General features: G+C 51.2%; 2 protein-coding genes across 5 annotated transcripts in view; both read left to right on the top strand.

Moving 5' to 3' along the window:
* The window catches only part of acer1 (alkaline ceramidase 1), a 2,885-nt gene extending 2,493 nt beyond the window's left edge, over positions 1 to 392 (top strand). Inside the window, exon 7 of the mRNA XM_056603328.1 lies at positions 16 to 392. Within this exon, the coding sequence (XP_056459303.1) occupies positions 16 to 193 (178 nt within the window). The 3' untranslated portion in view covers positions 194 to 392. The remainder of the gene's footprint in view (positions 1 to 15) is intronic.
* Positions 393 to 2,764: 2,372 nt separating this feature from the next.
* The window catches only part of mllt1a (MLLT1 super elongation complex subunit a), a 10,298-nt gene continuing 562 nt past the window's right edge, over positions 2,765 to 12,500 (top strand). Inside the window, exons 1-11 of one of the 4 annotated variants that reach the window (XM_056603445.1) lie at positions 2,765 to 2,852; positions 5,270 to 5,450; positions 5,714 to 5,796; positions 7,538 to 7,681; positions 8,724 to 8,849; positions 8,985 to 9,629; positions 9,738 to 9,825; positions 10,775 to 10,886; positions 11,162 to 11,261; positions 11,739 to 11,804; positions 12,189 to 12,260. In XM_056603445.1, the coding sequence (XP_056459420.1) occupies positions 2,841 to 2,852; positions 5,270 to 5,450; positions 5,714 to 5,796; positions 7,538 to 7,681; positions 8,724 to 8,849; positions 8,985 to 9,629; positions 9,738 to 9,825; positions 10,775 to 10,886; positions 11,162 to 11,261; positions 11,739 to 11,804; positions 12,189 to 12,260 (1,629 nt within the window). In that variant the 5' untranslated portion in view covers positions 2,765 to 2,840. Of the gene's footprint in view, positions 2,853 to 5,269; positions 5,451 to 5,713; positions 5,797 to 7,537; positions 7,682 to 8,723; positions 8,850 to 8,984; positions 9,630 to 9,734; positions 9,826 to 10,774; positions 10,887 to 11,161; positions 11,262 to 11,738; positions 11,814 to 12,188; positions 12,261 to 12,500 lie in introns of all 4 variants that reach the window. The other 3 variants (XM_056603443.1, XM_056603444.1, XM_056603442.1) reach the window with 3 other exon arrangements.

The raw sequence follows: 12,500 nt of genomic DNA, 5'->3' as shown, positions 1-12,500 counted from the left end.
TTGTGTGACTTCCAGGCACATCCTGATTGTGATGGCTGTGGCCTACGGCACGACCCTCATCGCCTTCCTAGACGCCAGCTATGAGATTCCCTATTCCCTTCCTGGAATACAGTACTGGCCATGTGACCAGTGGGAAGTCGGATTGCCCCACATTGTACTAAAAGGCAACACCAAGTTGAGGAAAGAATGCTAGCGAACCAAATCTAAAAGAAGAAAATGAGCTGCTGGAAAAACCTCATGCATTTTCCGTCATTTTTCCCAGTATGTAACTGTTATTAAAGGTGCTATTGGTACAGTACTCTATGGTACAGTACTCTATGGTACAGTACTCTATTGGTATCGTACTCTATTGGTACAGTACTCTATGGTACAGTACTCTATGGTACAGTACTCTATTGGTACAGTACTCTATTAGTACAGTACTCGATTGGTACAGTACTCTATGGTACAGTACTCTATTAGTACAGTACTCTATTGGTACAGTACTCTATGGTACAGTACTCTATTAGTACAGTACTCTATGGTACAGTACTCTATGGTACAGTACTCTATTAGTACAGTACTCTATGGTACAGTACTCTATGGTACAGTACTCTATTAGTACAGTACTCTATTAGTACAGTACTCTATGGTACAGTAATCTATTGGTACAGTACTCTATGGTACAGTACTCTATTAGTACAGTACTCTATGGTACAGTACTCTATGGTACCGTACTCTATGGTACAGTACTCTATTATTACAGTACTCAATGGTACCGTACTCTATTAGTACAGTACTCCATTAGTACAGTTATCTATGGTACAGTACTCTATTGTACAGTACTCTATTAGTACAGTACTCTATGGTACCGTACTCTAGAGAGCTTACCGTTCTCCGTAATAGTGTTTAAAAGAAATAGCTGTCAAAGAAAATGACAGCTATTTTTATATGCTTAAAGTGAATGCATTCAACCTTTTTAACTCTTCACTTATATACCATTTGGTATTTTGGCATTCATTGGACTTTTTAACCGCGATGAAATAGTGATATTTGTTGTTTTTTAAATGCAAATCCAATGTTGTATTACCTTGAATGGATCCATTCTATATTCATCAACTTTTTGGTAAATATAAGAATATTTAGTACAACTCACTTAAGCAAGTGCTGAGATTCAAACTAGCAACAATGTTATTTGTCTTCCGTTTTCATTGGCTCTTGCCTGACTGTAAAAATGATGGAGTTTGATTACAGTGTTTGTAAACATTAAGTCTGAGGTATATATTAAATTGAAATGAATGGAATGGGATGATGAACATGTAATATAATATGAAATATCTAGTCAATGGGATCTAATAACGGGTTAGTTATCACATACCAAATAGTTGATATAATATGAACTTGGATATGGAGATGCTTTTCATATATTTATGTGTATAAACCGGCATATATTCGTGGCTGTCACCATATGTTGCTAAAATCGTCTGCTACTCTATGTCAGAAACCACTTATTTTGATCATAGTAAGTGACACCTCTTTTGTCATGTATTGAGATGTTTCAGGTACTTCAGGGACTTCAGGTATTTCAGGGAATGTTGAGGTATTTTTTTTACTGTGGGATACAACAATAGATCCTTTGGTATAAATTCAAAAAGGCATTTGTCAATATCTAATCACAATATCTACTGTTTGGATTTCTAAACAAAGCATACAAAATATCAAAACTCACTCAAATCACTGTTAAAACCAAAATATCATTATAATGCATAGAAAGGCTTGTTAGTTGTGTTTGTCTAAGAGGTTTAATCATTCTGAAGGTATTGTGTATTGTGTTGAAGGTCCTCTTGGTTATGCACAAAATGAGCCACCCTAACCCGACATCTAACCAAACTAGTTCAGGAGAGAAGGGGGTCCATGTTGAGGGGTGATATGACCGGGCCGAGGGCAGAGGGCCGAGGGCAGAGGGCCGAGGGCCGAGGCCACTCGTCAGGGAGACAGTGGTGACTTTCTGCCCTGAAGCAGAGGCCAGATCCGATCAGACCACCAGGGCTGGATGGTGACTCTCCATCTCCCTCTCTCTGTCAAAACCAAGACATTCAATCACAACAGATGCTACTTTCATTTAACATCATCTGCAATGGAAGCCGTGCGATATGCTACTTTAGGGTCAGGTGCAATCATTTCCACATGATTCGAGATATGCAGCAATTGACCTAGTAGATTAGTTTGATTACTTAAATAAATTCAAACAAATAATGATATCAGCTGCCAATGCTAAATAACTTATAGCAAAAATAGTTGAGAGACACAAATGTGTATTTGATTTTTGTGGAGGAAACAGAAAATTAAATAATCAGTGTCTGCATTCTTATACTGTTTATTATTGTCAGTTCGACTCAATAAAAATGTAGAATCCATCTATTTTATTTTATTTCAGTTCATAATAAATTGTTATCCCCCTACCGGCACATTCATATACCGTTTTTCCAAATAGAATTCATTGCTCTCCCGCGTTAATTATTCATTGGTCATGCATTGTGCAAATATTACAACTGATCTACCACTGAGTCAATGGAATAATATTTCTAGCGCTCGAGAACGTTGAAACAAATGATTAGGTTGTATTTGTAGCTCAACGGTAGACCCACCTCTTGGAGGCTAGGGTTGGCTCCTTCTGAACGACTTGAACTTTCCCGTTCCTGGTTGGAGGAGCCCGCTGTCTGTTTCCTCTGGTTCCAGCAGCCGTCTGGAAGGGGCGGGTGCTGCGAGGCTTCCGGTTCTGGGCTGACACACAATGAGGAGCAGGGAAGACGCCAAACACCGCTGTAAATAAATACAACGACCACTGGAGCTGAAGAACCATGGAGAATCAGGTACATTGGCTTTTGTGTCTCCTACACCATTTAGCGTTTGCACAGAATCCATTAGAAGACTGTGGCTGAACAGGAGCGGGCAGTTTGTGCTCGCAGCAGAACGGCTCTAATGAACTGAAGTAGCTCTGAGCTAGCTCCCCCATCGGTATGTACCGCTACGAGGGGCTGCTGCCCGGCCGGGACCGCCTGGCCCCCCGGACGGCTACACAGAGCCGGGGGTGCATGTTCTAGTCGCTTTCCTTTAAAAGCCCCCATGTGCATGGGACGAAACCTCTCGAAATATATGATGATTGGAGCTATTGACTAGCAGCGCTATGCTAGCAGACCTCAGCAGGAATGTATGGGCCCGTGGCTAGGCTAAGCTACAAGGCGCCGGTGGAGCCTTCCCAGGTTAGGGAGGAGTGGAGGTGTTCTGCTGGAACGGACACCCGTTGAAGCCCCGGCCCAGACCAGTTCAAAAACCAGTGCAACAAATCAGTACATGATGACATAGCAATGCTCTGCCCGTTTAGTCCAAGCTTCACTTTGTATGGACAGAATATGGTGCAAAGGAGAAAAACACATTATTTTCTTATGGCCAACGTTAGACGTGGGAATGTATTTATTATCTTTCTTTGGAAATAAATATATACAAATAGGAATGTTATTTGTAGTATTGCTCCTTAGTTTCGCAGTACGTTCACCAAAGCACTGTTTGTCCCCCCCCCCCCCCCAAAACCAGAGGACTTCAATGAACTGTGGAGCTGCTGTTGTCTCATTTGCATGTTTTTGTATTGAATAACTTGCATATACACGCAACTGGAATCAGTTGGACTGTTTAGACTGCTATAAATAAAAACCTATACCATTCCTCTATATCATTTGACAGCTACTAGCTGTATAGGATATTACTTTAAATGGTAGCTACCACCTTCATTCCACTCTATTGATATTAACTGTAGATACGAAGCAACTCTATTCATGTTTGCCCTCAACTATATAAACGTGGTGGATTGGAGTTGAGGTTTCGTACAATTCTGTTACCTTTAGGCTTAAATACCTTCATTCAGCTGGCCTTCAAATCCCCTGCCTTAGCCCTCATTGTCCACATGAGGATATCTGGCTGTTGGTCAGCAACTGTAGATCTTCCTTTCCAACACAAAATTGTGTTGACATGGAATTCAGTTTATAACCGTTTTATTTCCACGGCAGGTGGGGTTAATTGTTGTGAATCATGTTGGCCTGCGGGTCTGTCTGTTGGATGATCGGTGGGTTTTCTTATGCCACGATGCTTAGTTTCCTTGCACTGTCTCCAAACTATAATGGTTAGGTGAGATTTGGTCTATTTATTAATGTATGTGATTGAGGTAGAAGTATTAGCACGGTTAGGGTTAGTTAACATCAGTGTAAGCTTTGTTTAAAGGTATGTAACGTGGTTACTACATTGAGGCGATGCATTATGATCCTGTACGACAAATTACGACAAATTAAATAAATGGTTGTTCAACCGTTTCTTATGCGCCCCTCTCCTATTGGCTGGCCCTCAGCCAGAGCTTTCTGGAAGAGTGTTTTGGAGGGGGGGGGGCTCGTGGCTCAGGGGGGGGGGCCCGTGGCGACTCATGAGGGCGTGGCTGCGTGGAGTCTGGAGGTTAAGGCCAACGCCGCCACAGCATCGCCGGGAGAAGCGGGGGGGGGGGGGGGGGGGTGTCCTGAGAATGCCAGAGCGTCTCATCTCAGCCAGCCTCCTCTAATCCCCCCACTTGCTCCCAGCTCACGGCGGCCGGTAGAAGGGGCCAAATCCCACATTCTGCAGTCCTGGACATGAAGGGCCTCCCCCAGCCCGGACCCCCCCACCCCATCCCCTACCTTGCTTCATCTCAAAGCCCCTTCACCAGCACATGGGCTCCATGCAGCAGTACGGGTTAGGGTTAGGGTTAGCTAACCCTAACCCTACGGGGCGGCCTCAGGCAGAGGGGGCTAGCCCCACATGCTGCTCCTAGCTGCAGTACGGGTTAGGGTTAGCTAACCCTAACCCTACGGGGCGGCCTCAGGCAGGGGGAGCTAGCCCCACATGCTGCTCCTAGCTTGTGGGGCACTATCAGTTTTTTATTAATCATTTATGACTAAATAACTATTTTTGTGGTTTAATATCTTCTGTCTTGGGCAGATTTCTACGACATGCAGGACAACGACAATGTGTTTGAATGCAGTGAATACCAAATGCCTTTGTCACCAAACAAATGTATTATTCACCTGACAATGGCACATTTAGATTTGATTTAGCAGTACAAAATGAAAGTGTCGCCCATCAACATTGACCTAAACCTCCAGACATTTTGTTGTCTGCCTTCTCTGTGTACTTCGGCCTATGGTTCAGTCCTTTGCGTTGCTCATTTCTAGTACCAAGCACTAAGACCTTTCTGCGTCTCTTCCTCCAGTGCACAGTGCAGGTGAAGCTGGAGCTGGGACACAGGGCTCAGCTGAGGAAGAAGGTGACATCAGAAGGCTTCACCCACGACTGGATGGTGTTTGTCCGAGGCCCGGAGGCCGGAGACATCCAGCACTTTGTGGACAAGGTGGTGTTCCGCCTCCATGAGAGCTTCCCCAAACCCAAGAGAGGTACGAGGCCGGGGGGTGAGAATGAGGCAGTTCCTATGGTGCAGCTGATCATTAATCTACACTTTATGTTTTGGCCGCACGTTGGCAGAAGGTAGCAGCCTGGCCCCGTCTGCGCTGCTACCTTCTGCCTCCAGCCTCACTTGGAGTGCAGCTTAAAACACGGTTTCAACTCAAAACAATCAATAATGGATGTGCTGTTTGTCTTTGCTCCTCTGTGCTCTGAGTAACCTCTGTTGTCCCCCCGTTCTGTGGCCGGGCCGCAGTATGCAAAGAGCCCCCGTACAAAGTGGAGGAGTCGGGCTACGCAGGCTTCCTCATGCCCATCGAGGTCTACTTCAAGAACAAGGTGAGAGGGGGTCCCCACGCCCCCCTGGGAAACATTAACCAACCCCCTGCAGCTCGGTCTGAGCCCAGCTGGAGCGGTGACGCCATAAGAAGCTCTGCTTCATTTGTGTTTCCTGTTGAGTCGCTTTAAAAAACCCAAACCTGGAAAAACAGCGTCACAAAAGTGCAGGTTGTTCCCTTAAGAAACGGAAAGAACCGTGAGAGCAGACGTCTGCTGCCCACAGACCTCAGCCTTTCCCCGGGACGTGAACCACCGTCACATGATGATTCCTCGGATCAGCTTCCCCTGGTCCTGCCCCCACTGGGGACGTCGGAAGTGCTTGTTAGCCCATGGTGGCTCCAACGCGGGTGGAGCCCAGCGCCGCCGTGGGACTCTGAGTGGACGATGATCCCTCCACTGTGGTCACTGACGACTGTAACCCTAATGGGGTACTGACTGTAACCCTGCTGGGGTACTGACTGCAACCCTGCTGGGGTACTGACTGTAACCCTGCTGGGGTACTGACTGTAACCCTGCTGGGGTACTGACTGCAACCCTGCTGGGGTACTGACTGTAACCCTGCTGGGGTACTGACTGTAACCCTGCTGGGGTACTGACTGTAACCCTGCTGGGGTACTGACTGTAACCCTGCTGGGGGTCAGTGTGAGGGAGGTCCCACTCCTCTTCTGGGGTTGTGCTTGGTGGCTCTATCCCAGCGTAACAAGGGGGCTGATTGTGGCCATGTCGGTCTACCATCTCTCCCCCCAGAGGAATCGGTTGGGTTTTCACGTGAAAGTAGGTAGTCCAAAATGGCCGTCGATCACAGCGTGCCCGGTGTGGGGGGGGGGGGAGGAGCTTGCGGTGGCCTCTGGCCTCTTGGGAGAGCCTCTGTCAGGTTGGTGCTACTCCACCCTGTCTGGTGACGTTGGTCTGTGATGAAGGCTCCAGAGGCTTCTCCTCTACCAATGACGTAATAGACCTAGGCGCTCCAGCATGGCTCTATTTAAGACGAGATCTTTTATTGTATCTGTTAGTATCATGACTAATTGTTGTATTGGTTAATAGTATAATACCGCTATCCTGAACACAGTGGTTCTTCAATTCACTTTGTCGTTGATCACAATGGGATCAGGACAGGAAGTGAAAGCACATTTAACAGGAAGACATTCGCCATTGCTCACAAAACCCAGAAAATCTTTTGTTTTCTCTTTTATTCTTAGAAGCTGTGTTCAATGTTTTCTACTGCGTACATTTGTTCCAAACGTCTCAATCACCAGCATAATCAAGCTGGACCTTTTATCCTCTTCAGTGGATCTCTGCTTCGGAATGGTTTCCTATCACCTCCAGGGCTCAGTTTCCCTTGCGGTCTTATTGATTTCCAGGGTTTGTTCTTTTCTGTTGGCCGTGTGATGGGCCCATGCTGATAGCGCTTGGCTGGCGGTCACTGAAGGCCCAATCGGCTTTATCTTTTAATCTTTCATTGTGAAATACATAGGTATGAGAGGATGTTTATACGAGGTGTGTGTGTGTGTGTGTGTGTGTGTGTGTGTGTGTGTGTGTGTGTGTGTGTGTGTGTGTGTGTGTGTGTGTGTGTGTGTGTGTGTGTGTGTGTGTGTGAGATCAAGGTAAACTAGCTTGTGACATGGCCTCTGATAAAATGTCTTTGTGAATGAGGGGGTTTCCAGCATTAAGTCATTTGGGAATGTAAACAGTCGTTCCCTTCTTGTACGTTCATTAATCCTCTTCTTTCGTTGATTTCCAGGAGGAGCCGAAGAAGGTGTGCTTTAACTACGACCTGTTCCTGAACCTGGAGGGGAATCCCCCGGTGAACCACCTGCGCTGTGAGAAGCTCACCTTCAACAACCCCACCAAAGAGTTCAGGAGGAAGCTGGTGCGGGCAGGGGGGGTGAGTGGCCGCCGGAACCAGACCGTCTGGGATTATGCACCACACCGTCTGGGATTATACACCGGACCGTCTGGGGTTATGCACCACACCGTCTGGGATTATGCACCAGACCGTCTGGGATTATTACACCACACCGTCTGGGATTATTACACCACACCGTCTGGGATTATTACACCACACCGTCTGGGATTATTACACCACACCGTCTGGGATTATTACACCACACCGTCTGGGATTATTACACCACACCGTCTGGGATTATACACCGGACCGTCTGGGGTTATGCACCACACCGTCTGGGATTATGCACCAGACCGTCTGGGATTATTACACCACACCGTCTGGGATTATTACACCACACCGTCTGGGATTATTACACCACACCGTCTGGGATTATTACACCACACCGTCTGGGATTATTACACCACACCGTCTGGGATTATTACACCACACCGTCTGGGATTATTACACCACACCGTCTGGGATTATACACCGGACCGTCTGGGATTATGCACCGGACCGTCTGGGATTATTACACCACACCGTCTGGGATTATTACACCACACCGTCTGGGATTATTACACCACACCGTCTGGGATTATTACATCAGACCATCTGGGATATTACATCAGACCGTCTGGGATTATTAAACCACACCGTCTGGGATTATTACACCAGACCGTCTGGGATTATACACCACACCGTCTGGGATTATTACACCACACTGTTTGGGATTATTACTCATGGACTGTTTGGGATTATTACACCACACTGTTTGGGATTATTACACATCGACCCCAAACCGTCTGGGATTATTACACCACACCGTCTGGGATTATGACACATGAATGTGTAAGAATGTGTCGATATAAATGCCACATTAGAATTGATGAATACATAACGGGATCCACAGTATAGCAAAATCCCTATCGTGGCGCAACATAGCACTGGTATTCGGGTTCATACCAGTATCCCGCCCAGCACTAGCTGCAGTACATGGGTATGGTTATGTTATGATGCTAGTTATGGTGTGGTTGTGCAGGTCATGGTGGTCCCGGAGGGGGCGGAGGCCGTGTCGAGGCCTAGCCCCGACTACCCCATGCTACCCACCATTCCCCTGTCCGCCTTCTCGGACCCCAAGAAGACCAAGACCTCCCATGTGTCCAAGGTTGGTCCTCTGCACACAACACCCCTCCAGCCCCTCACATTACTGCTCCTCATTGTTGGTACGGGGGCGCGTGTGTCTGCCCAATGCAACCGTCCTCTGATTGGTTGGTCTGCCTGGTTGGCCCCCTCTCCCCAGGAGCCCAGCAAAGAGGGCGGCGGCAGCAAGGGCCCCAAACCACACAAGCTGACCAAGGAGCACCGAGAGCGCCCCCGCAAGGACTCGGAGAGCAAGGCCACATCCAAGGGCGACAGCGACCGCGACGGGGCAGCCAAGAGCGGCCGCGACCCCTCGTCTTCCTCCTCTTCGTCATCCTCTTCCAAGAAGCCCGCTGACATCAAGGTGAAGGACGAGGGCGGCAAGGTGGCGCCCAAGGCCGCCTTCAAGGAGCCCAAGCTCACCCTCAAGGAGGCCAAGATGGAGGGCATGTCTCCTAAAGGCGGGGGGGGCGGCGCCGGGGGCGGGGGGGCCGGCGCCGCGGACCCCAAGGCCCCCGGGAAGCGGGCCTCGGCCGTGGAGTCCCCCAAGCCCAGCGCCAAGAAGCAGAAGAAGGGCAGCTCGGAGGGGCCCAAGGGGGCCGGGGCCGGGGCCTTCACCGGCACCTCCCCGCGCATCTCCTCGTCGGCGGCCGCGGCCGGGCAGCCCTACCCCGAGAAGAGGCCCCCCAAGGAGAAGGGGCGCTGGGCCAAGACCAAGAGCGACCCCCAGGAGCTGAAGGAGCCCAAGAAGCCCCCCGAGTCGGACGACTCCAACTCGGAGGACGAGGCCTCGTCCAAGTCAGAGGTCCGTGGCCCCGTGGGCTCGTCAGCATCACATGACGCCTGCTGCGAGGCGTGGCAGGACGTCTGCATCCCACTCTGACCTGTCTGTCCGTCTGTCTGTCCCCAGCAGTCGGCCCCGTCCAGCCCGTCCAACTCCAGCTCCAGCTCCGAGTCCAGCTCCGACTCGGACTTTGAGCCGGGCCAGAAGCCGGGCCAAGGTAGGCCCCCCTGTTACCGCTGGGCTAAGGGCCCCCCTGTTACCGCTGGGCTAAGGGCCCCTCTCTGTTAGCGCTGGGCTAAGGGCCCCTCTCTGTTAGCGCTGGGCTAAGGGCCTCTCTGTTAGCGCTGGGCTAAGGCCCCCTCTGTTAGCGCTGGGCTAAGGGCCCCTCTCTGTTAGCGCTGGGCTAAGGGCCCCTCTGTTAGCGCTGGGCTAAGGGCCTCTCTGTTAGCGCTGGGTTAAGGGCCTCTCTGTTAGCGCTGGGCGTCGGGCCCCTGGGTTAACGCTGTCTGGCTCCTGCAGGGCCCCTGGGTTAGCGCTGGGCTAAGGGCCCCTGGGTTAACGCTGGGCTAATGGCCCCTGGGTTAGCGCTGGGCCCCTGGGTTAGCGCTGGGCGTCGGGCCCCTGGGTTAGCGCTGGGCCCCTCGGTTAGCGCTGGGCCCCTCGGTTAAAGCTGGGCCCCTGGGTTAGCGCTGGGCCCCTGGGTTAGCGCTGGGCGTCGGGCCCCTGGGTTAGTGCTGGGCCAAGGGCCCCTGGGTTAGCGCTGGGCCCCTGGGTTAGCGCTGGGCGTCGGGCCCCTGGGTTAGCGCTGGGTTAGCGCTGGGCCCCTGGGTTAGCGCTGGGCCCCTGGGTTAGCGCTGGGCGTCGGGGCCCCTGGGTTAGCGCTGGGCGTCGGGGCCCCTGGGTTAGCGCTGGGCCCCTGGGTTAACGCTGTCTGGCCCCTGCAGGGCCCCTGGGTTAGCGCTGGGCCCCTGGGTTAGCGCCGGGCCCCTGGGTTAGCGTCGGGCCCCTGGGTAACGCTGTCTGGCTCTGCAGGGCCCCTGGGTTAGCGCTGGGCCCCTGGGTTAACGCTGTCTGGCTCTGCAGGGCCCCTGGGTAACGCTGTCTGGCCCCTGCCGGGCCCCTGGGTTAGCGCCTGGCCCCTGGGTTAACGCTGTCTGGCTCTGCAGGGCCCCTGCGCTCCATGGTGGAGCAGATCCAGTCGGAGGAGTCGGACGACGACGACAGCAGCTCAGAGGAGGAGACCCCCGTGAAGAACAACCCCAGCAACCGGGACTCTCGGTGTGTGTGTGTGTGTGTGTGTGTGTGTGTGTGTGTGTGTGTGTGTGTGTGTGTGTGTGTGTGTGTGTGTGTGTGTGTGTGTGTGTGTGTGTGTGTGTGTGTGTGTGTGTGTGTGTGTGTGTGTGTGTGTGTGTGTCCTCGCTCCACTATAGATTGTATATGATCTTTAGAGAGCTCCAGTACCTTTAATTGATTGATTGATTTTGTGTTGGTTTCTGGTGCCCCCATCCAACCCGTTCAGTCCTACCTGTGTCTGACCTCTGACCCCCCCATAGACTGAGCCTGGACAGCGAGAGTGAAAGCAGTGACGGCTCGCACCGGCCCGGCCACGACCCGGCCCTGCCCCCGCAGAAACACGGCTCCTCCCACAACAAGGTGACCCAATCAGGACTGTTGTCATGACATTAACACGGCTCCTCCCACAACAAGGTGACCCAATCAGGACTGTTCTCATGACATTAACACGGCTCCTCCCACAACAAGGTGACCCAATCAGGACTGTTCTCATGACATTAACACGGCTCCTCCCACAACAAGGTGACCCAATCAGGACTGTTCTCATGACTTTAACACGGCTCCTCCCACAACAAGGTGACCCCAATCAGGACCGTTCTCATGAACCTTTAGCAGTGCAATGGATCCATGGAGACACACTGGTTCTGCGTCTGTCGTCATGGCAACAGCAAAGGCCAGCAGCCGGTCAAGCTGCTGTTTACCAGTGCTACCTCCTATAGTTTATTTTCTGTTAAAAGTTTTAATTAATCTGTAAATGTGCTTCTTGGTCTTCCCCCTCAAACGGCCCCCTGATCTTCTGTCCTGCTGTCCGTGTGCGCTCTGTCTGTCTGTGCTCAGGTGTCTGGTAGGAAGAGCCCGGAGCCCTTCCGCTCAGAGAAGGTGTTGAAGAAGGGATTCGACAAGGTAGGAAGGGTAAATGAAACCTTTCCTACCTCATCACCCTACACATGCCTTGTCAACGTTAACATGTGGCCGATGCCCTTGGCCCGATGAAGCTGTCTGACCTTAAACCATGTGATATTCCTGTCGCACTCGGGACTCTGTCATCAATAGATGATGACTTTATGTGTCAATCATCTTGGTCTGTAGTTTCATAAAGCCTTGACCTCCTTCTCAAGGACTGATGATGGCTCAGTTGTCTGCTTCTTGGCTCCCCATGTGGCCGCTAGCCGTTGAGGACGAGGGCTGAACCAAAGGATCATAAATCTAGAATATCCCTCAGTCTCTGTCGTCGGAGGGATGCTTCCCTCCAGCTAACGGCTCTCTGTGTTCCTCGTGGGGGGGCAGGCCTACACGGAGGAGCTGGTGGACCTCCACCGCCGACTGATGGCCCTGAGGGAGCGCAACGTCCTGCAGCAGGTCCGTCTGTCCGTCTGTCTCCGCAGTCTGTCCGTCTGTCTCCGCAGTCCGTCCGTCTGTCTCCGCAGTCTGTCCGTCTGTCTCCCCAGCGTGTCTGTCCGTCTGTCTCCGCAGTCTGTCCGTCTGTCTCCGCAGTCTGTCCGTCTGTCTCCCCAGCGTGTCTGTCCGTCTGTCTCCCCAGCGTGTCTGTCCGTCTGTCTCCGCAGTCCGTCCGTCTGTCTCCGCAGTCTGTCCGTCTGT

The sequence above is a fragment of the Gadus chalcogrammus genome, chromosome 12, assembly GCF_026213295.1.
Source record: "Gadus chalcogrammus isolate NIFS_2021 chromosome 12, NIFS_Gcha_1.0, whole genome shotgun sequence".
In the NCBI taxonomy this organism is placed as follows: domain Eukaryota; kingdom Metazoa; phylum Chordata; class Actinopteri; order Gadiformes; family Gadidae; genus Gadus; species Gadus chalcogrammus.
Note: the sequence above shows the minus strand (reverse complement) of the source record. Positions and strands in the feature narration are given on the sequence as shown.